This window comes from Mytilus galloprovincialis, chromosome 4, assembly GCF_965363235.1.
Source record: "Mytilus galloprovincialis chromosome 4, xbMytGall1.hap1.1, whole genome shotgun sequence".
Classification (NCBI taxonomy): Eukaryota; Metazoa; Mollusca; class Bivalvia; order Mytilida; family Mytilidae; genus Mytilus; species Mytilus galloprovincialis.
Genome location: NC_134841.1, coordinates 34,288,225 through 34,314,742, shown reverse-complemented (window position 1 = coordinate 34,314,742; position 26,518 = coordinate 34,288,225). Strand labels below are relative to the sequence as shown.

The following is a 26,518-nucleotide window of genomic DNA, read 5'->3' as shown; positions in this document are numbered from 1 at the left end:
GTCCAGGTCAGATTCAGATTGACATGACTTTGGTATATGACACTACCCCAGCTCATTTTGCAACTGTTTACCAAGTTGGTTAACTTCAGTGTAATGGTACAAAAGTTATGCACCGAAAAAAGAACCATGACAAACAGACAAAGTGATTCCTATATACTCCTCCCCCTTTTCTTTGTGGGTGGTATAAAAAATAATAATAATAATTATCAACTGAGATGAGACACAAGAGCCATTCTTCCCACCAACTAATACTGATAACAGAAACAAAATCTCAACACAGAAAATGATTGAAGAAGGTTAACCATATATAAACCTGTGACTAAAAGTTGGTAAACCACATTGAAAGTTGTATATATATATATATATATATATATATGTGCTAATTTACTACTCAATACACAATCAAATTCAAAACTAAGCTTGATTTTAGCTTTTGATTTTTTAGGAAAGCTGGCAACAGAGAAAAGAGTATAGTATAAAGATATTATTTAATCTGAAACTTTTATCAAATGCATAACACATTGTGGAACATAGAAATACTGGGGTTCTGTCTGTCTGTCTTGTTAAAGCTCTCACGTGTATAATTCTTGCTATATTTTTATAAAACTTATTTTTTAAAGAGTAATGCCCCTTGGAAACATTCATCTTGTGGAAAATTGCATTAATAGTACTCTCATTTGTACAACAGACTTTTATGACAATCATACTATAGGTTTGATATAAGCAATGTCTCGAACAAGTTCAGAAATTAGTGCTAATTTAGTATATTTTTAAAAGAGTTATTGCCCCTTGGAAACAGTCACTATATGGAAAATTGCATTGTTAGAGCTCTCATGTGTACAATTCGTGCTAGATGTTTATGAAACTTATATCTTATGTTTTAATCAGCAATGTCTTTGATGAATTCGATAAACAATGCTGATCAAATGTTTTAGACAAGTTATGCCCCTTGGAAATATTAATTCTATGTGGTTTTTAAGTTTGATAGATGTTTTTTGTGATTTTTTGTTGGATAGTTTTTGTTTTGAGATTGTGACAGTGATGACTGCTATATCCATATTTTGACTATTTAACCTATTATCTCTGTTTTGTTTGCGCATCGTTGTAAATATGGTGGAATTTGATCCGACTGTCATACAAGTGAGAGGATTAGCGATATAAAACCAGGTTCAATCCACCATTTTTTACATTTGAAAATGCCTGTACCGAGTCAGGAATATGACAGTTGTTGTCCATTCATTTGATTTTGACATTTGATTAGGGACTTTCTGTTTTGAATTTTCCTCGGAGTTCTGTATTTTTTATGATTTTACTTTTTATATGCAATTTGAAATGTATCTGCTATGAAGTCATCATTTCTTTAAAGATAAAATAAAGTGCTTTTTTGGGGTTATTTGCTCTTTAACTTGGATAGAAAATAAATGTGCAACACAGGGGATATTGGAACTCTGTTCTTTCATTTATCTTTAAACTGCCATTTTCTTTGTGAAATTTAGGAACTTAAATCGGAATAGGTGAACTTACTAATCATGAATAAAAGAGACTTCTGCTTGTAACATTCAACAGAGCAAAATGTCAGGAAAAAAAAATACACAGATAGTTTCTGTTATGTTTTATTCAAATATATAAGCTGTAGATAAATAACAAAATGATTTGTATAACAAATACAGGAATGAGACAAGTGACAATCATAATGATAAACCATATATAATAAGTTACTACTATAAAATCTACATATTAAATATACACTTGAGACATGAATTAATGAGTATTGTTCAATGGCATTTTAGCTTCATGGTTTTTCCACCATAAACAACCTTGCATTTTTGCTTTTTTTGGTTTGTTTTTTTAAATATGTGTCATAAATTATAATGATCAAAATTGTCTTCAATACATAAATAAGCAGTTTTAAGCTTAAAATACATAAATATCAGAACCAGACAATTAAAAAAAAAGTAAAACTAATTGTTTTAACTATTGTGGTACCATGGTACATTGAAACAACCTAATTCAATCATATTTTATACTCCAAAAAAAAAGGATTTGACATTATTTGTACCTTGCATGGTCAAGAAAAATATGTAAAATGAATTGTGATGACAAAATTTGACAAATGAAACTTGAATAAACTTATTCTGATTTTACATGTTATTACAGACAGATCAATATTCTCTTACAACCAAATTTATTTAGTCATCATTAGTAAATTAAATCATATACACAAATTCTTATAAATTTTATAAAATCCAATGTTTAATGACTGTTAAATTATGCTGTACAACCTATTTACAAAGTGGACTTACAAAAATTTAATTGAGCTTTTTGGTAAGTATATTTATTGTCCTATTTTATCACCCAATATTGATATTATAAACAATACCACATCTTGCCAAATATCTTTGCTATTTTGATATGTTTATCTGTTGAGTGAAATATGAATTAGTAAAAGCTTCTCAGGGTAATATTGCTGTGACTAGATTTCATAGTATCTACAATGTATCAGGAGACTAGATTATCAGTAAATCTTGTTATAAGAAAACAATAAATAATTAACAAGGGGTAGATTCAAGAGAAGGGGAGGAGGGGACAGTTTGTGTCCCCTTAATTCAGCTAACATGAAAAGAAAACAATTTCAGCTGCATTGTTTCCAAGAAATATATACTGTGTATATATGTCTCTGATTATTCCCTTGCCTATGTTGTGCCCACTAACCTAATGTGCCAGCACACTATATATGAAAAGTTGATTATTACCAGTACAAATATATAACAATAATTAATTCTAAAAAAAATACATTTCGAGAATTGAAGAATGTACCGTAAGTCTGACTGTTGGAGGGAGAACAAATTCAGTGGACGACATAGATCCAGTGATATCAAATTTAAATGTCTACTTTAATTATTTTTAAGTTGGGCACCCTACTACACATCAACAGGATCATAATATTGCACATGTTGTCTTATATAAAAAAAAGTCTGTATCACATGCTTATTCTAAATCATTTTGCTCATAATAATTGCATACAAAATGTATTGCAACAATTTCCTTTTATCCTTTAAAGAAATAGTTTTTAGAGAATGGTCGATTGGAATAATCTTCTTAAAAAATTCATCATTCTCTTTCAAAATTTCATTTTATTTACCTTAGAACAATTTCCCCCAATAACATCTGCAAAAAATTATTCAAAACGTCATAGTTCTTATAATGAGTTTCATCTGTATTCTTTGGTATAAAAATACCAAATATCATTGGTTTGACCCAGAAAGCATTAGAACCTACAACCTCCCGTACTTCAGGTGGACATGCTACGTACACAAGACTATTGAGGGGGTGAAAAAAAAGAAAATCTAAATATAAGTGTCTATTTACCTTAAATTTTTCATAAACACACTATACTATGAAAACTTAACAACTTTTTGAACAATGTAAAAATACTAAATTCACTCAATATGATAAAGTTGATGATTCTTATTAACTGCATTTGTCTAAAAGAGCACTAACTTCACATTTCATCATCAATTATTCTAATTAAAACTTTTACATAATGAAAGTTGTTGACTATGGCAGGACAAGAAATCAGGGTAGTCTCCTATTAAGTGAGACGAAAATGAGTATGCAGTTACTTAGACAATGTAAAAAGCCTAAAATAACTGTTAAAGCATGGTCTAGGGGAGGTAAGCATACACAGCTTGCAACTAAATACTATTTAGGTACCTTTTTTTTCAAAGCCATCCAAATATTCACCATAAATGATATGGCTACATTTTACACTTTGACAACAAAAATAGTACACTCATGAATTTTGTCTACTTTTAACTTCTTTCTCTTAGGAAATTTCAATTATATATAATGAAGTATGATGCATATTTTATAGTGCCAATTCTTGTAAAGTCTGTAGTCAAGTTTAATTGGAAAGAACTAACTATAAAAATAATGCTTTAATATATAAGTAATAATAAAAAAAAGGTTAATAAAAATGTACAACATTTTTTATCACATCAGCAATAATACAAAAATTCAATAATGATCCGATACTATCAAGTATCTTACATGGCAGTTTATACACAACTTCCCGATTTGTACCGAAGAACTTTCTAAGGAAAAAATATAAACATTTGAATCTGCATATTATTTCCTAAAAAGAGACACTGACAAAATATCTTTATCATAGAAAAAGCTGGTAATTTACTTTTTCAAAATAAAAAAAGCAGCCAGCTGCTCATTCATTCATTAGGAAAACATTTAACACAGTGTAAAATTGAATCATACAGTTGCCCTTTACACACTAATCATACAGTTGCCCTTTACACACTCAAATCTGAATTTTAATCAAATTTTATCATTAATACATTCTAAAAAACACTGAAAAAAACCATTAGCAATCATCTCTAAGGAAATGAGAAAGATGGCTTATTTCTATTTCCACAAATCTCTAAAACTCTTCAGGAAAATAATACTGATCTTTTATTTGAAACAGTTTTGATGTTTAAAAATATATCTGTTTAACACATTACCTCTATTTACTTGATGTTCAGGAAATCTAAAGTTTTTGAGTTTTGAAACACTCATTGAATAATTCCCTGTTATTATTGCCATTTTTTAGTCCTTAACATGATGGTACATAGGCTTGGAATGTTTGATATGTGGAAGTTAACACTTTCAAATACACAGATTCAACTCATGATAAAATCATCAAATGTAGTCAACAAAATGTATTTCAGCTCCAATGATAAGCATGTTAACACTTCATGTATACATTTCTAATATTTTTTATCAGCTATTATTTATACTAGGAGTTTTCTTTCTAAGTAATGGCTGTTTAACATCATCTTCAGTGTCATAGTAGATGTTTGAATTATTTTCCTGAGATTTCACTGCACCATTAACAATCGGCTCCAAGCGTCTTACTACAAAATGAAAAAAAAAAATGAATTAAATATAAAACATAATAATCATAGACAAAACTACATAATATAAGTATACATAATATAATGAGGAAAATGTTTATTACAGATGGCTAAAAAAAAAAGTAATCACTTGGACCAACTATGACCAATATCTAAAATTAGTATGAAAATTTGCTTATATATTTTTTGCTTTGTACAATGTGTTCTTGTAATATGCTGTTTCACCACTGCTGTCCATTTTCAGAAGGGGTAATAAGTGCCCTTTAAAATGTTTAACCCTGCAACAATTTGTACGTGCGTGTTCCAAATCAGAAGCTTTTAATCTAGTGGTTGTCATTTGTTGCTGACTATCATTTTTTGTTTTTGCTTTGAACATTAACTGTTATCTTTCTAGATTGATTTGTTTTACATTTGTCTTTTCTGGGGCCCTTTAAAGCTTGCCATTGAGTACAGATTTTGCTCATTGTTGAAGCCTGTATTTTCACTTTTAGTTGATTACTTCTATGTCATTTTGCAATCATACCATCACTTCTTATTCTAAATCATCTATGAAACATAAGTCATGGTGACCAAATTGCAATGGGATTATTAGTACTATTAAAGAAAAGTATCAAAATAACATTAATAAATCAATATGAGTTACTACTATCTTAGGCCTAAGAGCCAAATTTTATTGAAATTAATTAAAAAATAAAATTATAATATTGTCCTTTAAAAGAAAAAAAAATGTAAATGAAATAAATCTAATACAGCTGATTTGTGTTGCAGCATATGAAACTTATATGTTTCTAGGGTGACGTATCATTGAACCATTCTACAAAATTTCTGAATAAAATGAATACAAAATTTTTATTGTGATATGATTATTTTCAAATCTTTTGTTAAATAAGATTTGTTAGAAAGTGAATTGAATATTTATTGCGTTTGATCAGTTTCAAAGTTTTTGTAAAATAAGCTTTTGTTAGTATGTCACATAAAAAATGTTAAATATTCATCAGCAATATTTTTATACCAGTGTTACTGTTAGTCAATGCAAGCATTTATGCTGAAAAAACAAGCTATTTATTAAAACTAAATTATCATGATTATTCATGTTTTCAAAGAGAAGTTGAAATTTACATGATTTAAAATAGTTAATAGTATTAAAATAAAAATCAACAAGGACAGTATGCATCCATAATGATATTATGATTAGTTTGTTAGAAATACTAAACATGATCAACTTAATAAGTAGTCTAATTCAACTTTTGAAGAAGAAAAAACAGAAGTCATATAAATGAGTCATTTGGATTTTTATTCTTGAATTTACTATCTATGCTAACTAACTTATGTTAACTATCCACTAGAAACCATGAAATAAGTGTCAACTTGATTCTTACTTCATTAAGAAATAACTAAAAATTGAGATTAATTATTGTGACTTTAGGAAAATCTATATACATATTTCAGAATGAAAGATCTTATCATTGCGAAAATCACAGTCAAATTATTTGCAATAATAAAACCTGTCAATAATTTCTGAATGTACAGGGGTTTTTTTTCTGTCGAAAAAAGTATAAGACTATTTGGCAACTATATGAATAAGCATAAATTCAGAAACAGAGCAAATCTAAATGGATAAAATAATCATGACAATCAACCATGGAATTTATCCAACTAACACTTATTAGAAAAACATGCATATCAATTGACTGCTAGATTTAATTTTTAATACTGAAGTAAAAACAATAAAACTTAAATTGTTTGATGTTGGTCTAACTGAATAATTTTATAATGCATATAGGATAAAACATAGTTTTGACTATTTTTTCCTGCTCTTACATCTTTTATATTGCCTAAAGCATGCAACTCATGTTGTTGGCAACAGCAACAAAAATCTTCTTACCTAACCAACAAGACATGCGTAGGCAACATCAAATAGTTTTTTTTTAAGTGGCATAATAGGATTGATAGAAAATCAACCAAAAAGTCCCACAAACTAATCCAAAGTCATGAAAGATAACCAACAAATAGAAATACATCACAGTTTTTTTTTTGTATAGTAAAGATGTTTTTAGACATAAACAAGACAAGCTCCATGACCATGGGATTTCCCTAACCACTCCAGCTTGGATAAAACATGCATAATAACTGACTATGGGATTCCCCTGAACTATCTTGACTGAAATAAAACTATTGACTATGGGATTCTTCTGACCTCACCTAACTGAATATAACAGGCATGACAAGCAACTATGGGCTTCCTAAACAGATCCTGATTAAACAAAGCTGTTAGCATGCAATATACACGTAATCAATAATCTTAAATTAAAATCATGCATTGACATCTACTTAATCCAGCTGTAAAAATATTTACCTGTCAACTACTGTTAAAAAACATTTCAAACTTTTAGTATTAGGATTATGACTTTTAAAAAAAGATAATCCTTTCAACATGATTGAAAAGAAACAATATGCATTTAGCTTGAAAATAAAATATTTTTATTCTATTTAAGTTTCAAATTAATTTTCCAATAGGTTGAGTTAATACATTCACTAAGCTAATTCGAGCCTAGTAGTTTTTCTTAGCAAATAACTATTTTAAGGAGGAAATACTATTGTTTTCCCCATTTTTTAAGTCTTTCTTAAATTGGCATTTTTGTTGTGTTTTTTTTTTTCATGTTTCTGACTAAATTTTTTTTTCTTTCTGCAATTAAATGCAGAGCTAGATTCTTACACATGTCAAATCCAAGGATATTTTTGCCATCCTATTTTGAAATGAAACTGAATGTTAGGAGAGATAAGTCTTTAAACCAAAAATACTTAACTTTGTATTAATTAGAAGTTTTATTGATGCTTTGTAATCTTTCATATGCAACTGAATTAAAATAATCTGAGTTAAACATTTTTTTCAAATTTTTCATCTTATTGATTTTTCTTCTGAATTGGGGCTTTGTCCCAAAGTAAAAATCATAACAGGTATAAAACTTACAATGTTTTTTGCGTGTTCCTATCTGTGTAGGTATCAATGTTAATAGACCTATAAACGCCACCACTGCTACACCAGCAGGTACAAAGGCTAAAATAGTTCTGTAATAGGCATTACAGTGCGGACAACAGGCTCTGTAATGAATTATTTCATTTGTTATAAAATAAATTAAATAATGATATATATTATAACATTAAATTAAATTATGACATTTAATATAAAATAAAATAGATTATGACATTTATTATAAATAAAATATCATAAATATAATCAAAATGAAAAAAAACAATGTGGTTTACAACTTGATTGGACAAGATCATGTGAATGTTGAGAACAAAAGAGGCCATTAGCAAGATGCTGACGGCTTACACTTAAAACTCATTTCAGAACATTTTTTTATCAATCACAAGTGTAATCCTAAAGTCTCTTTGGGTTGAATGAAACAGATTTCTCAAAAGCAAAGTATGTCTTGCCTTGTGTTTGTGAACTTTAGTTAGTGGCTTTGAACTAGCTGTCAGATAACTGCGAGTACTCTCAGAAATGTTCCTAGTATCTTTTTGTTGTCGGGATGTACAAGTACCCGGCCACGTCCACTTGTATTTTTGTCCATCTGATGAGTTAAGCCTTTTTCAACTGATTTTTATAGTTCGTTCTTATGTTGTACTGTTATACCACTGTCCCAGGTTAAGGGGGAGGGTTGGGATCCTGCTAACATGTTTAACCCCACCACATTATGTATGTATGTGCCTATCCCAAGTCAGGAGCCTGTCATTAAGTGATTGTCGTTTGTTTATGTATTACATATATTTGTTTTTCGTTCATTTTTTTTATATAAATAAGGCCGTTAGTTTTCTCGTTTGAATTGTTTTACATTGTCATTTCGGAGCCTTTTATAGCTGACTATGCAGTATGGGGTTTGCTTATTGTTGAAGGCCATACAGTAACCTATAGTTGTTAATTTTTGTGTCATTTTGGTCTCTTGTGGACAGTTGTCTCATTGGCAATCATACCACATCTCCTTTTTTATATTGTATAAAAAAAAACTCAATTTGATCTTGCAGAGATGCACAAGACGTAATATTTGCAGTGTATGCTTTAATGCAGAACTTACGTGCAAGGATGCAAAAACTGGATTAATGTAACAGCAAGGCCATTTGATAATTTATCTGTGAAACTCATGGATCCATATACAAAGCCACCACTTTCCTGGTAGAGAAAGTTACATACTTCTATTATTAAGCAAAAATACCTTCACAAAAACTTTAATTTGCATTAAAAAAATATCTCATTACTCTTTAAAATAAATGATACCCATAAATACACATATCAGTGGTTGTCATTTGTTGCTGTATATCAAATATTTGCTTTTCATTTATTGTTTTTTACATAAATACGGCTTTTAGTTTTCTCATTTGAATTGTTTAACATTTGTCATTTCAGAGCTTTTATAGCTTACTATGAGGTATGCAGGGATCTAGGCTATAGTTGGTCTGTGTTGGAGATGTGTCATTTTGAATCATATATTTGTATAACAGTAATAATACAATAATTATATTTCCATCATTTTTGGATTTTTGAAGACAACAATGGTGCAGGTCTACAAACTTTTAAATATTTGCTCATGAATCAAAAGATACGAAATTTTAGGATGTGAAGAGAATTTTCTCTTTTTGTTTAAAAAGTGTTTTATGATGAAGTGCTACTTTATTTTAATATCAGACCGTGAAGTAGAAATAAGGCACTATTGAGAATGTTTTCCTAAATTGATGCAAGATATTCAAAATTTGAAAACAAAATATTTTTTCTTTCTGAAATGTAATCTCTGGCATGTCTTGACAGCTAGAATTTGTTATTGTAAATTGTCTTTTAAGTAATGCTGTTTTAGTATGTCTTCATATACAATTTATGCTGTTTTAGTACGTCTTCATATACAATTTATGCTGTTTTAGTATGTCTTCATATACAATTTATGCTGTTTTAGTACGTCTTCATATACAATTTATGCTGTTTTAGTATGTCTTCATATACAATTTATTGTAATTCAATTTTATGTCACAATGTCATAAATTTTGTGAAAATTATCTTGAGAACATAATTTAAGCAATCCCTTACAGTGTTTTCTCCAATCATATCAGCAGTCATGGAAAGGGAGGTAACCAACATTGTAGATCCTCCTATTCCTAGTAAAACAGCAGCACCATATGTTTGTTTGGATGTTGATTCTGTTAAGAAATACATCCATACACAGGCTGACACACCAAACACAATCCCAACAAGATATGTTGCCTGTAAATATATCATGTGGTTATTTTCTTTTTAGTGATTTCTTACTTTTATAAATTGTTGTACTGACATACTGATAATTTAAAAGTTTTTGTATTTTCTAGTTCATTATGTTATCTGTCCCCATTTGAGCACCCTGTCAATCAACATTTACTGGTAATAATATTCTGATCCAGGGGCAGATCCAGCCACTTTTAAAGGGGAAAGGGAGGGTTCCAACCATATGTCCCCATTCAAATGCATTGATCTCCCCCACAAATAATTGGGATGATACAACTATTTTTTCTAGAGGTTATTGGTGTGTTTAATAGGCTGTTAATGAATTACATACTAACTGCATGTAAGAGTCCTTAAGACTGTTATTCAGTTTTGTGAAACATACATGGATTTGTACAATCTTTGTATATTCTCATTACATTTTTAGATTTCCAAGATTAAAAGTATAATATCTCCTGATTGCAATTCTTAAAGTTTAGAAAGGTTGGGCCAGCAAAAGTCTACATTCTGTCTGTACTATAGGTGTCAGACCACCAATTACTCCCTCCAATTTAGAACGTATGTAAAAGTAGCCCTACTCTGACACAAAATTGTGCTTTTGATGTCCTTGTTTACTTAAACTAACCAACAAATTTGCAGAAATGAAACTTTTGGTGAAAGAGAAATATATCTAGATCATTTTGAGTCAAAATTTACTTGTCTATGAGTTTGCATTAAAAATTGAGGATTAATGCGCTCCATAGTATACTAATTTTAGATTTCCAGAAAACCAGGTTTTTTTTTTTTGGAGTACCTCTGTTTGAAGGTCAGTTATTTTGTTAGAAGGCTTTAAAGGTATGGTGAAAATTGGCATGTAGAAAGCTGATACATGTAAAATTAAGGATATACCTGGTTTCTATGAAGTTAAACTTAGGTAAAATATTTAGAAAGCTGTGAAAATTGCAAAATTTGGTTGAACAGATAGGGATTTTTAATTGGTGGTCTGACACCTATATCTGAGAAAAACATTGGAAGTTTTGCAACTTTGTTCATACAAGTTATTTCCTATATATATTTGAAATTAAGGGAAAAGTTTCTTATTTTCTTAAATTTAGTTACCTTTCTTCCTATTTTTTTATTAATTGGTCTCATAACAAGTGATGTAAAAAATCCACTGACATACACCACTAAAGGCATTACAGCTACATTGTCCTATAGATACAAAAGAAAGTTCAATTGTTATTTATAAATATTGAGTCACAGTTTTCTAATATATAACATTGTAATACTGACAAATAACTGCTTAGATTTTATTTTGCAGTATTAATATTTAACTGATGCTATCAAATCAGTAACTATTTTGTTGTTCATAATATGGTTGCTTGAATAACAGGATGAGTATTGCATTATATTACATGTATTATATATTGTAATTACTTATTGTCATCTATATTATTCAAGCAACCATATACACCTTATCGTTTATCCCGGCTGACCCGGCCGCTCGAACTTTCGACGCATACAACAATCGCTTTTTTATTGTGGCGTCAGACATTTTGTTTTATGACGTCAAAATTTTACGGGAACCTGTGTGATATCCAGCAATGGCGGACAAATAGCGATAAGGTGTATTATTTGATGATCTACAAAGTTTTGCAATGTTGAATAAAGCATAAATTCTGAATTTAACATAAGACCTAAATATATAGTTTTTTATGGCAAATCTTTGACATTAATTTGAAATTATTTGATATGATTCCTGCACATTGTACATGTTGAAGAAAATTTTAAACGTATTCCAAAAAGGGCTATATTTTGTATTTTGCATAAATAATACATTAAATGCATTTCACAAGCTTAAGCCTTTCATATACAACTTTACTACACATATGTTTATCTACAGCATGAACTGCATTGTAACAGCCAAGATTTTCCAATCTAACTAAATCCTACTTAACATGCTTTTTTCATTTTTAATAGATATAGGAAGATATGGTATGAGTGCCAATGAGACAACTCTCCATCCAAGTAACAATTTATAAAAAGTAAACCATTATAGGTAAAGGTACGGCTTCCAACATGGAGCCTTGGCTCACTCACACTGAACAGCAAGCTATAAAGGGACCCAAAATATTACTAGTGTAAAACCATTCAAACGGGAAAACCAACGGTCTAATCTATATAAAAACGTGAAACATGTATGAACTACATAAACAGAGGACAAACACTGTACATCAGATTCCTGACTTAAGACAGGTGCAAACATTTGCAGATAATACAGTGATCTTTCTTTATAAAAATTCACTACTGTGAATTCATTATTATTTGTTGGTTACCAATTTTCGTGGCTTTCGTGGGTACAGATGAACCACAAAATCAATGTTCAACGAATAATAAATTATCTATAGGCTAATATGCAACCTCGGCTAAAACCTCGAAATTAAATATCCACAAATATGCAAGTTTTCTGTAATTCTTGAAAATTGGTACCCAGGAAAATAAATAAATCCAAAGTATGTGAGGACTATGAATCAATGGGACAGTATTAACCAATCAATGGGACAGTATTAACCAATCAATGGGACAGTATTAACCAATCGATGGGACAGTATTAACCAATCAAAGGGACAGTATTAACCAATCAATGTCCATTTTTTTCAAGTTCAACCAAGATTTTGTAATGGATTAATCATTTGAAAATTAAACTGGAATCCGGTTGTACTACGCTACATTTGAACAACTCTATGAACAAAGTGTAGTAATCAGCTGAGAACCAGTTAACTTGAAAATCCCCTTTACTGTTTTTAGTATTAATACCTAGCACACAGAAATCTTTCTTTTATCATGTTCATTTTTTTTTAAAAGGGTAATAACTATCTATATATATATTACCTTTTCCATCTGCAATGTTTCTGTGATGTAAAGAGGCAGGTAAATTTGTGATACATTTACAAACAGTCTTGTGCACATATATATAACAGCAATCTGACAAAAGAAAACAAAAGTATTAAATACAAAAATTAAATTACAGGCTGATCTACAATTACAAAGTTAACATTGTAATCAGCTGTCAATAAATAGTGATCACCGTTTTCAAAAGAGTTCTTTAAGTATGATTTTGTGAAAATTGAACTTGAATATAAAAATGATTTTAAGTATTTCAATGAAGCTTAAAATACCCTATACAAATGGTGAGAAGCTTTCAAGGAGCAGAATATGCTTACCCTTCCTGAGCACCTGAGATCACCCCCAGTTTTTGGTTGGGTTCATGTTGCTTAGTCTTGAGTTTTCTGTGTTGTGTTTAGTGTGATATTGTCTGTCTGTCTGTTTGTTTTTATCTTTATAGCCATGTCAGTTTTTTTTTTTTTAGGTTTGAATGTCCCTCTGGCATCTTTCACTCCTCCTTATCAAACTCTTGTGCGTGCACCTCACTGCAATTTCATATAAAAAGAGATGAAACTTAATGCAAATAAACATATTTTCACCTGAGTTATAAACCCAATTTTGTGAATATTGCTGATGCTAAAAACAGCATGTTTGTAATTCTTTCTTCCGTGTCTTCCGCCTCAAGCAACACAAAACTAGTACCTTTTAAATACTTAACATTACCAAATATCATGAATGTGTAGGTTATATATCAAACCTTTTACCTGATAAAATTGAAATTCTTTTAACCAGCATTTCCACGTCATTAATGTTTTCTGAAGCATAGAAGCTTCGATGGTAGAAACTAGATTTTCTGATGACCCTGGTTCTTCTCCTACCATCTCCTGATTACATTTCACTTTCTCCCTAACAACCAAGTGAAATATAAAACTAAAAACTATTCCTATGGCTACTGCTATAAATACAAGATTCTACAAAAACAAATTGTGTTTTGTTATGAATACTGATAAATATAAGCATACTGTTTTCTTGAACGTATAAAATACATTTCTGACATATGGTTGCAGAGAAAAATGTGGTGGAAAGTTCATGTGAATGCCATTTTAAAGATATGAAACAGGAAGAAGACCATTGGGGGAACTGAAAACATGTCACACAGTGAGGCATTACCAAATGAATCTTCAGGTACCATAAATTAAGGACTTATGACTTGTAATTGTAGTTATTAATAAAATTGTAACAGAAATGTTGAAAGACAAAATGGTTAAACCAGCATAGCCCACTAATGTATAGCAGGGGCATAATTATAACTTACACCATCATGATTCATGTATTGTTTAGTACATGTATTACAAGCATAATTTTAAGTTTAGCCTCAAATCTCGAAGCTGTTCTAAAAACCTACCCTAAATCTATCACTATCTGTGTGACTTAACATTGTAGCATCTTTGCTCCCATCATTCAGATCAAACCTACCCTAAATCTATCACTATCTGTGTGACTTAACATTGTAGCATCTTTGCTCCCATCATTCAGATCAAACCTACCCTAAATCTATCACTATCTGTGTGACTTAACATTGTAGCATCTTTGCTCCCATCATTCAGATCAAACCTACCCTAAATCTATCACTATCTGTGTGACTTAACATTGTAGCATCTTTGCTCCCATCATTCAGATCAAACCTACCCTAAATCTATCACTATCTGTGTGACTTAACATTGTAGCATCTTTGCTACCATCATTCAGATCAAACCTACCCTAAATCTATCACTATCTGTGTGACTTAACATTGTAGCATCTTTGCTCCCATCATTCAGATCAAACCTAACCTAAATCTATCACTATCTGTGTGACTTAACATTGTAGCATCTTTGCTCCCATCATTCAGATCAAACCTACCCTAAATCTATCACTATCTGTGTGACTTAACATTGTAGCATCTTTGCTCCCATCATTCAGATCAAATAACAACCAAAACACACCAAATACTATTAAATTGGATATAACTGTAAATGCATATCTGAAAAAAGTCATAAAAACATTCAACATGTTTTACAGCCAATGACAAGCAGGCAATACAGAGGTTTGAACAAATATTTTCACAACTTTTGTATACACCATACATCAAATGACATATATATATATGTAATTTAAATAATAACAGTTTTCTTAACAAGTACAAATATAGTTATTCAAATAAATCACATTTTGTAAGATTGAATATGTGAGTATTACCTATTATTAATTCATCGCCTAAAATTGCCTGGATACAATCAAAAGAATGTTCACTTAACTGCACTATGTTGTTTTAACTATCACAAGGGTGAAAGTGTGATAAATACTGCTGACTATGCAGTATGGACTATGTAGTATGGACTCTGCTCATCGTTGAAGGCTTAACAGAGACTAGTTGTTAATTTCTGTGTCACTTGGTCTCTTGTGAAGAGTTGACTCATTGGCAAACATACCAAATCTTTTTTATAAACCCTGAAATAAATGGATATCAAGCTTAAGCCTGCAATTTCTACCACAAAAAGCCAAAACACACAATATTTATCTAGACTATTAGCAATAATGTAAGTCATGATACAATAGTCTTACCTCATTCCATTGAGTTCTACTCTCTCTCCCTCGTCTGGAGTCAGATCTGGTATGAGTGATAAATGATTAATCTGTACAGACGCCCAGCCAAACTGGAAAATGACAACAAATGGTGCATAGTAGATAAATTGTGCCCAGTCTGGAGAATTCTCACACTCTATACACTTGTTAAAGACAAAAGGAAAACTCCCTATTACACATAAAGTACCTGAAAAATATAAAACAATACATATATAAATGAAAAGTAACATGATATAAGATTTCAAATGCTCAAAATTTTTAAATTTAAAAAAAAATAAAAAATTTGTTGATGTTTTCAGATTTTTTTCTTGAATTTGTATATGATAATGAGAATATCAGTGGTATGTATGACAAAACATCTTACAAAAAGTTAATCCAAAGTCCTTAAGTCAGGAACAGTTCAGTATACTTACAATCAACTTTAGACATAAGATTTTTTGTGAAACTGATCACATATGATATGACTATAATATAAAACAAACAAACATTAATTTTGTAGGAATTTCATTCACTGGTGAAATTAATTTAGTCTAACTTTGTTTTAGAGTTCATGTAATTTCCTGGTTTTTAATTTGGTTTTTCTTTAGACATGTTATATTGGCATATTTTTAGAAGTTTGATAATAATAAATCTTAAAACAAGAATGTGTCCATAGTACACAAATGCTCCACTTGCACTTTCATTTTTAATGTTCTGTGGACCGTGCAATTGGGGTCAAAACTCTTATTTGGCATTTAAAATAAAAAAATCATATCAAAGGGAACATGTTTACTAAGTTTTACATTGATTGGAATTAAATTCAACTTCATCAAAAACTAACATGACCAAAAACTTAAACCTAAAGTAGGACAGATGGAGGAACAGATGAGTTCTTGGAAGCAGATACCGAAAAATATAATACGTACCCCTAGGTCATGTAGGTATGGCATAAAAATACATTCAATTTATATTTTCAATTCTATTACATTTTGTATTCAACCGATATATCATTACAATAAGAACAGGAGAGTCCCCTGCTCCATGTTATCATCTTCCTTGATAAAAATCTATTCTTCAACAATACATTTTTGCAAGATACATGCAATTATGGCAGTTATGGTCAAGGCAACAAACAAAAACATCCAGCAATCTCCCATAAAAAGCGAATTCCCAAGAAAATAACCATTAGTATGTGACTAAAGTCCGCCATTGCACGTACTACAATGTACTATGTACCAAACAGGACATAATTTAGTTTCAATGGTTGTTTTCTGTTAAACTAGAGGCTCTAAAGAGCCTGTGTCGCTCACCTTGGTATATGTGAATATTAAACAAAAGAAACAGATGGATTCATGACAAAATTGTGCTTTGGTGATGGTGATGTGTTTATACATCTTACTTTACTGAACATTCTTGCTGCTTACAATTATCTCTCTTTACTGAACATTCTTGCTGCTTACAATTATCTCTATCTATAATGAACTTGGCCCAATGAAAATTGTTAAAAATTGACTATAAAGGACATTAACTCCTTAGGGGGTCAATTGACCATTTCAGTCATGTGACTTATTTGAACATCTTACTTTGCTGAACATTATTGCTTTTTACAGGTTATCTCTATCTATAATAGTATTCAAGATAATAACCAAAAACAGCAAAATTTCCTTAAAATTACCAATTTAGGGGCAGCAACCCAACAACAGGTTGTCTGATTCATCTGAAAATTTAAGGCCAGATAGATCTTGACCTAATAAACAATTTTACCCCCATCAGATTTGCTCTAAATGCTTTGGTTTTTGAGTTATAAGGCAAAAACTGCATTTTACCCCTATGTTCTATTTTTAGCCATGGCGGCCATCTTAGTTCGTTGACCGGGTCACCGGACACAATTTTTAAACTAACTACCCAAATGATGATTGAGACCAAGTTTGGTTAAATTTTGCCCAGTAGTTTCAGAGGAGAAGATTTTTGTAAAAGATTACTAAGATTTACGAAAAATGGTTAAAAATTGACTATAAAGGGCAATAACTCCTAAAGGGGTCAACTGACCATTTCGGTCGTGTTGACTTACTTGTAAATCTCACTTTGCTGAACATTATTGCTATTCACAGTTTATCTCTATCTATAATATTATTCAAGATAATAAACAAAAACAGCAAAATTTCCTTAATATTACCAATTCAGGGGCAGCAACCCAACAACAGGTTGTTCAATTCATCTGAAATTTTCAGGGCAGATAGATCTTGACCTGATAAACAATTTAACCCCATGTCAGATTTGCTCTAAATGCTTTGGTTTTTGAGTTATAAGCCAAAAACTGCATTTTACCCCTATGTTCTATTTTTAGCCATGGCAGCCATCTTGGTTGGTTGACCGGGTCACCGGACACAATTTTTAAACTAGATACCCCAATGATGGTTGTGGCCAAGTTTGATTAAATTTGGGCCAGTAGTTTCAGAGGAGAAGATTTTTGTAAAAGCTAACGACGGACGACGACGACGACGACGACGGACGACGGACGACGGACGCCAAGTGATGAGAAAAGCTCACTTGGCCCTTTGGGCCAGGTGAGCTAAAAAAAGGTGATCATTTTGTAACAACATGCATATGTCATGGCCCTAATGGCTGCCATGCAGATATTCAGTTTGTTGTTTCATAATAAAGGTGTATAATGCTTGCAGTGATGCACTTATTACTTATATAGTGATAGTAGCATGATATCCATGTGTCTTTATTATGTTTTATATATATATGATCATGATGATATACTTTGATACTTTGTTTTTTTTCGTTGATATCATCTAAATGTTAAAAAATTATCAATTGACCTAAATTTTTTATAAACAAAGATAAATGCCATGTGTTATACCTTAATGTTAACATGGTAAATCATTGAACTTGTTTTTATTAATCTATAGAGACATGTATCCAAATTGTGATTAAGATAAACAATGATAAACATATTTATGTTTCATTGTGATTTTACCCCTAACATGAATTACATCACGTAAGAAACATTAATTGAGATCTATTATGATTATCGAATTTGTCCTACATGTATATATATCAAAGTCCTCTGATCATAACGTATGTCTTTGAGTTCATACATGATTGTTATACAGTTTCATAGAGCAATGTACATGTATAATACTAGAGCTATATATATATAGTTCAAATAATTATGTCTTGAAAGGCTATTTCAGTTTTTTGCAGCGACACCTTTTGAAGACATCATAACTGTTTAGACTTAAGTGGAGCTAAGATTTTTATAACCCCTTTACATTATTGCAACCGACCTAATCATGCTAATACAATGATAGACACTAGTCTTACTCTGATTTTGACAAGGTTACAAGCTCAATCAATGATAAAACTTACCAACAAAATGCCAGGATTTTCTTTTCCCTAAATTGCATATCCCCACTGTACTGTCTGATTCAAAACCAATGAACGGAGTGAACATAGCATCACTAACTTGTCCTATTAACATTAATAATCCAGCTAAAATATTATTGAATCTTTTCACTTGGTGAAAGTATATTATCAAATAACTAAACCACATGGAAGCTGTCAGATCGTTTAACACATGTCCAATACTGAAACCAAGTCTCTGAGACATCGAAAGTTTATGGACCATTGAAGACATTGTGAGATGAAATGTTTGAGACTTTGAGTCAAAGATGAGTATTGCAGATTACTGGAATTCTAGCTGTTCTTAAAGATCTTCAGTGTACATGTATATAAAATTGTCCTGTAGTACTTATATGCTGATAATTACTGTCTGGCCTTTCATATTTCATGTATTTGCTGTTTATACAATCACTACATTCTAACAGAATATTTTCACCTGTAAATATATAAAAACATACAAGTTGATGAACCTACTTATCATATAAGGTAAGAAATGAAATAACTTTCTCTTTCATAAACTTCATTATCAAAATGTATATAAAAGTTGTATCCTGTTTAAAACCCTAATGTCAAAGTACAATTTGTATACATTATTTAATGCAGAGATGGAAGTGATTAAAAATCTATACCCTCATCTTAAATACAGTTATCTTGACAATAAACTTTTTCATATAACTGTCTTTTGACTTCGAAATACAATTAGTTTTCATGACAGGTTTCCTTAACATGCCTTAGTTGTTGGCATGACACGGGTTATGTTCTTCTCATATATTTTATGATAGTATGATACTAAACCCCTAACGGGAGGGATTGTACCTGATATTCATATGATGAAGACATAATCTTTCAATCAGTTTAATTGAGGTCTGGAGCTGGCATGTCAGTTAACTGCTAGTAGTCTGTTGTTATTTATGTATTATTGTCATTTTATTTATTTTCTTTTGTTACATCTTTTGACATCAGACTCGGACTTCTCTTGAACTGAATTTTAATGTGCGTATTGTTATTCTTTTACTTTTCTACATTGGCTAGAGGTATAGGGGGAGGGTTGAGATCTCATAAACATGTTTAACCCCGCCGCAATTTTGCGCCTGTCCCAAGTCAGGAGCCTCTGGCCTTTGTTAGTCTTGTATGATTTTAAATTTTAGTTTCTTGTGTATAATTCGGAGTTTAGTATGACGTCCATTATCACTGTACTATTATGCATATTTTAGGGGCCAGCTGAAGGACACCTACGGGTGCGGGAATTCTCGCTACATTGAAGACCCATTGGTTGCCTTCGGCTGTTGTTTACTCTATGGTCGGGTGGTTGTCGCTTTGACATATTCACCATTTCCTTTCTCAATTTTATCTTATCTATCATGTCTATGTTAGAGCATTCTGGTACTCTATTAACATGATAAAGTTAAAGCAACTAAAGGGAGTAACATCAATTAAGCTAACAATTCATTATCAAGAAGAAGAAAAAAGAAATAGATATATATAGGCAAAACAGAAAATTACAATTTACAATTACATGATCGATATATGAACACCTTACATCACCTTGAAATTATTCATGAACATTATTGCATCATTGGATTTTAATACATGTATTTCAAAATCCAATTATATCTCATTGGGATCAAATGGAAATTTTGACCTCCACAAAAGACATTTTTTTCAATTTTAAGTTGACGTCCACCAAAGTAACAAATCTTGTTAAGAATATAATTCTATAAGATCAAAATTAAAGCACCTATAAAGATTTGATTCAACTGAGATAGGACTTTTTAGATTGATTTTTTCCTGTTTTAGTTCTAAACATGTACATTTTGCAGATGATCAGCAGAATGCTTGCAAATTAAGTTTGCATCAACACAGTTAATATAGCTGATTTCAAATACTCAAATGAATTGGCATATATTCCCCAATTTCAATACGAGTTATCTCCCAGGGACCGCAAACCTTACCTTAAACCATATTGGACTTTTCATTAGGACATAAGAAAAAACTGTTTAAGTTCTGAAGATCATTCCAACATTGTTTGATTTGATTTCATCCTCTTTTTTTTAAACATGCAGATAAAAAGCCATTCCCACCAAGAGTTTAAATTGCATTTGGAAAGGAGATTTTTTTATTGTGTCAGGATTTCCAACTTAAAATATAAATGCAAACATTCATACTTTTATCATGATCATAATCATATACAAAATCAAATGATCGAAGATCCTGAAGGTCGAGTGATTCATAAACGCATGATACCTAAAGATTTTACATGTACATTTTTTTGTACCTTGTTAACCTGACACAAATCCCCTAAACAACAACCTGAAATAACGGATTCATCAATTACATTATAATATATACATGGTATACATGATATCTCCATTGTTTGCTTTGATAAAAACAATTTCAATACAATGTACATGTAACACTGACATATTTACCTGTACTATTTCAAATTCCAGATAAATGACAGTCTGCATATAAAATATATGCAAACATTTGTTGTAAAGTCAATTTTGATATCTTCAACTTTTAAGATTAAACAACAAACACAAGAATGAATCCCTCTATTTATGCCCCATCTACGATAGTTTTCTGATCTGACCATTCGTCCATCCATCCATCCATCCATCCCGCTTCTCACTAAAGTTTTTGGTCAGGGAAGTTTTTGATGAAGTTGAAGTGCAATCAACTTGAAACTCAGTACACATGTTCCCTATAATATGATCTTTCTAATTTTAATGCCAAATTAAGAGTTTTTACCCAAGTTTCATGGTCCACTGAACATAGAAAATAATAGTGGGAGTGGGGCATCCGTGTACTGGGGACACATTCTATTTTCAACACAATTTCTTTATAGTTTCACCTAACGTTTACCTTATTGGTAGTTTATATGTGCTGCCACTCTTCTCATACTTTATTGAAGTCATAAAACTTAGATTTCCTACTGTTTTAAAATGGCAATGTTTAACTCATCAACATTGTACATGTTGTATTCAACCTCACATTGTCAGGATAGAGGTTTCATCTTCAATATACAAATAAATTACATACCAGTAACTGTCATGATGTTTCAAATTAAGCATAATCTGAATTGATGACTTATGATCCAGGCTTCAAGGTAGTCATAATCATAAGTAGAATAAATTACATGTAATTCCCTTGCAAAAATCTATTGGGATATCCTGAGTTATCCCAAGACCTTCCTTGGACTTCCTGAGATATTTTGTCGGGTTATCCCAGGACTTTCTGAAACAAATTTCAAGACTTTTCAGGATTTCTTTTTAGGGTCATATGGAGATTATGAGAACAGAATTTCCTGGGATATCCCATTTTCTGTGAAAGAATTCGGTGAAAGAAGTCTCATATAATGGTTCTTCCATCTTGTTTACTTTTTCAGGTTTCTCTGAATATTTCCCTGATCGCCAACATTAGGAGTTCACCTAGAACTTATAACATTACAATTTTGATAGAAAATCAATAATAGGCAGACTGTTATTACAGCTATTGACAACAATGGACTAATTAATAAAGGTGTTGATAGTATTTTTTAACATATTTAATGAAATGGTGTGGTTATATCTTGTAGATGGCTCAAATGTTACCCCCAGGATAAATTTATAACTATGATAGAAATAAATATTTTGAAATGGGTACTTCTCAAGACTATAGTCTTTTTACGTTCAACTAGAGGAGACGAAACTCTTAAACTTATTATTGCTTATAATTGAAGATGAATCCTGTGTTCCAATGAAGTCAAGATAATGATTTCATGATTTATATTGCAATTTTACAGTATCTTTTAACAAGTAAGTGTGAGTTATTATTTTACAATTAAATGTAGATTAAAAAATACAGATATGTAGATCGAATTATAACAGACATTTTTTTTTATTGTTAGAATTTTTAACCAAAAATATGTTTTCTATAGTTAGTTGTCAAAAAGAAATGCATTTTCATATATTCATCTTTTATCAATTAACTTCCTGTTTACCAAGTACTCAATTATAATTAAGTTAAAATTCTGACTAAGCATTTGGTAAAAGGGAAGTTGATTCATAATAGATAAAATTGAAAATGCACTTATCATACAGTAAAGCATGTCCTCATAAAATGGTTATCCTTTTGACTTAATAATCTACAGATTAATGTTTTTAAGAAGCTAATTGGCAACAATGCCAGGAATAATTTAAAATAAAGGTGTTGATAGTATTTTTAATAAAAGGATGATGTTAAAGTTGATGGCTCATTGATTTAACGATTTGAGAAAGCTCCCTTTTGTATTTATATGAAAAATTGACAGATACAGGCAGGGGTCACGAAACATGCAGTATATCCCTCCTTTGGAAAAGGCCTGATTGGTGTAAGAAATAATAATGCTACATGTACATGTATGATTCACACAAAAATAGTAAAACATCATACATTATGTGCGCATTCATCATGCTCATGGTAAAAATTTTTTTTAGATAAACATTAAACCATGTTGAGAAAAAAGTATCAATTATACATAAGATTTTGTCCAAAAAATTACCAATACAACATGATACAAATCTGTTATAACATGTATAATATTGTTTTCGAAGTTAAACAATAATAAACATAAGACACAGTGGCGGATCCAGAACTTTTCCTAAGGGGGGGTCCGCTCCAGTCATGCTTCAGTGATTCCCTATATAATCCCTATATAAATTTTTCCCACGAAAAGGGGGGCCCGGGCCCACCTCTAAATCTGCCTATAAGACAACAGCACTCAAATGTTTTTACCGCATTGCAAAAGTTTTATTGGTTTTGACATTTCCACAGCAAGCATGGTGTTTTCAGGACAAGTTTATCCATGAAATAAAACAGTGAAGTACACATTTTGCGGTTGACAGGGATTAAGTTATTTTATAATAATGGTTGTTATGTATGACAACATTATCTTTAAACATGTTAAATAATAGAAAGTAAAAGTGAAAATGAAAGTGAAAAATAAATAGATGAAATAGATAAGTTGAATAAAATGAAAGTAGGTTAATAAAGTTATAAAATGTGGTTGGCTGCTTATTCACACATGTCTGTATACGTTCTTATTGGAGGTTCCTAGGGGTATTGTTACAGAGATGATGATAGTTTAGTTTTATACATATAAATAATGATATTTATTTATAGTTGATTGGGAAATAAGTTATTGCAACTTATATCAATCCCTTTCCACTTTGCAGGTGCGAGTGCTGCCTTGTAGCGGAATAAGCCTGCTCCTTTTTCGAAATCTACAAGGGTGTCTTTCACGTGTAAGGGCATACAATACAGTTTTGATCCTGTATTTACAGTTTGATAAAAATTTCCAATAGACTATTTTTTACCTGATTAAATCAAATATGTAATAAAAAATATACCTTCATGTGCTACTTTTTTAGTAAAATGAGGTCGAAATTTTGTATATTTGCTCAAAGTTTGGAATTGTGACCTTATTTTCCCTTTCAAAAGAAAGAGTTTTTAGACATAACTTTTTTGTTTTAAAAGATAAACACAAATTGTTTATTGTTAAAGAATTTGTAATTTCTGTATTTTATAAAAAATTCATACATTTTTTATTTAGAAATAACTCATATTTATCAAATGTTCATGAATGTAGAAAAAAACATAATTTTTTGCTGTATATTTATCAAATTTAAAAAAAAATTGTACTATTTACCTTTTCATGAAAATTGGCACACATAATCTTCTTGCATAATCAAACCAAATGGCATTTTAAAAAAGAGGGGTCCATGAACTCGTTTTCAAGTTAAATCAGTTTGAATGATAAAAATCAGTTGAAAACTGCATCTTTTCCCAATAAGTCATAGTTTGACATCCCGAAAATAACAATTTATGTTAGCAATGTCATTACCTCCCCCGTAACTGTATCGTATGCCCTTAAAACCAACACGGGTCAGCCATTTATTATCCCCCTTCCAGTGGACTATCATTGTTTCCTCAAGACCATACTTGCAAACCATGTCAAGGGAGAGCTGAAAATTCGTTAGATGATGATAGCTGGATAGTGGATGATTAAATGGTCAGTTTAATTTCCCAAATGGACGACAATTAGTTAACTTAATTACTGGTAATTCCATACTGTTTCTAGAAGGTACTGCTGCAAGTGGCATTCAGGATATATGAGATGTATGACAGTCACTGGGATTAGGAATTACAAAAATCTGGGGTACAGATCTGTTTAAATCTAAATTGTTTGTAAAATATCTATGGATCAAGTTTGGTCCATCCAGGCCTTATAAAACCATCACATGCACTTGTTTGTCTGCACTCAGAACAGATTTTGAGGATGATAGTAAGATTATACAAATCAATGTGTAAACACAGCCATAAAATGTCTTCTGGCAACTTTATTGGTATAATTTGTGTTTTAGAACTCATTTCCCGGAGTCGTTTAATACCATACTGAAAAACATATATGACCTGGCACCTGAATAAAAATATTATGATTATTAAAAAGTGGAAAATGACAGCTGATAAATCAAATTGAATGTTGGTGTATATTATTATTGGAAAAAAAAATAGGCTATAATTTTAAAAATAGACTACAGTAACTTACCACAAACATGTCTGTAAAGCTTAACTACTGTATACTATATTATTATTATAGTAGTCACAAATATACCAATGTAACGAAAGCGAAACACATGATCTGCACGTTGTTTTCTTCAACTTATATCAATTTATCACATGTTAAACAAGTTAGTTTACATTTCACTCCCATCTGTCATTTTTACATCATGTGATTTATCATATGTCACGTGCATGTTGTGAAATATTCCCGCCAAAATAAGTTTATTCAAATCCGACTAGCTCCCGTTCTGAAATGGTGCGGCGAAATATTACGGAACGGGATCAATTAAAGATCATTAAAGGATTTATTTTCAATCAAAGATTTGTATAGTAAGATAACTATACAAATCCTTGTTTAAATCAGAGACGTCTCTTTTTAAATAGACACTTATATAGATCGCACTTTATTCAAGTTGAATAAACTTTTTTTTGGCGGGAATATAAACGAGAAACGAGGGTGGGGTTGTCAAAGTATATTTGCTCCGGCTAGGATGAAACATTTTGTCCTGCCTTTTTTTGTAATTGTATTAAATTTCCGACCTGTCTTTTTATTTTTCACCGTTTATTCGCCGGTCCTGCCTTTTTTTAGCCCGGTTTATCCTGATTTTTTTTTGTACATATGTCACATATGTATAAAATGTCTCATCCTCCCCCCCCCCTTTTTTTAAACTCAAAACTCCTGTCCTGCCTATTTTTTAGCCCAGTAAAGGGAATCAGAAAAAAAAACTTCAGAGAAGGCTTGTCCTACCATACACAAGAATTGCGGACAGCTCAGCTGGATGGCCTTATCAACTATCCCACAGAGAGCAGTTATCATTGAATTTTTTTTAACGTTATTGTCTACGGGGAATTATGACCACTAGTTAGATAAACGAATACTTTGCCTATACTATATATATCA

General features: G+C 30.9%; 1 protein-coding gene across 3 annotated transcripts; it reads right to left on the bottom strand.

Annotated features, from left to right (window-relative positions):
* Window positions 1–1,597: 1,597 nt before the first annotated feature.
* Window positions 1,598–25,782, bottom strand: LOC143071959 (major facilitator superfamily domain-containing protein 12-like). 3 transcript variants are annotated; one of them, XM_076246675.1, is made up of 11 exons: window positions 25,604–25,782; window positions 19,003–19,471; window positions 15,625–15,832; window positions 14,923–15,043; window positions 13,785–13,991; window positions 13,027–13,119; window positions 11,254–11,346; window positions 9,988–10,161; window positions 8,987–9,081; window positions 7,879–8,009; window positions 1,598–4,907 (listed from the first exon to the last, which is right to left on the bottom strand). In XM_076246675.1, exons 2-11 carry the CDS (start codon window positions 19,268–19,270, stop codon window positions 4,774–4,776), a joined length of 1,524 nt encoding a protein of 507 aa, XP_076102790.1. In that variant the 5' UTR covers window positions 19,271–19,471; window positions 25,604–25,782; the 3' UTR covers window positions 1,598–4,773. The 3 variants fall into 3 exon arrangements, with proteins under 3 accessions (XP_076102790.1, XP_076102791.1, XP_076102792.1); XM_076246676.1 differs by lacking the exon at window positions 25,604–25,782 and adding an exon at window positions 21,901–22,052; XM_076246677.1 differs by lacking the exon at window positions 1,598–4,907 and adding an exon at window positions 5,613–7,273.
* Between the last annotated feature and the right edge of the window lie 736 nt (window positions 25,783–26,518).

Excerpts from the sequence above, each read along its gene's own strand:
- LOC143071959 (XM_076246675.1), bottom strand. The coding sequence starts at position 19,270 with ATGTCTTCAATGGTCCATAAACTTTCGATGTCTCAGAGACTTGGTTTC. Across the intron at positions 15,044-15,624 it reads GTAGAACTCAATGGAATGAG|ATATGCATTTACAGTTATAT; the intron begins GTAAGACTATTG and ends GACTTTTTTCAG. Across the intron at positions 9,082-9,987 it reads ATATGATTGGAGAAAACACT|GAAAGTGGTGGCTTTGTATA; the intron begins GTAAGGGATTGC and ends TTTCTCTACCAG.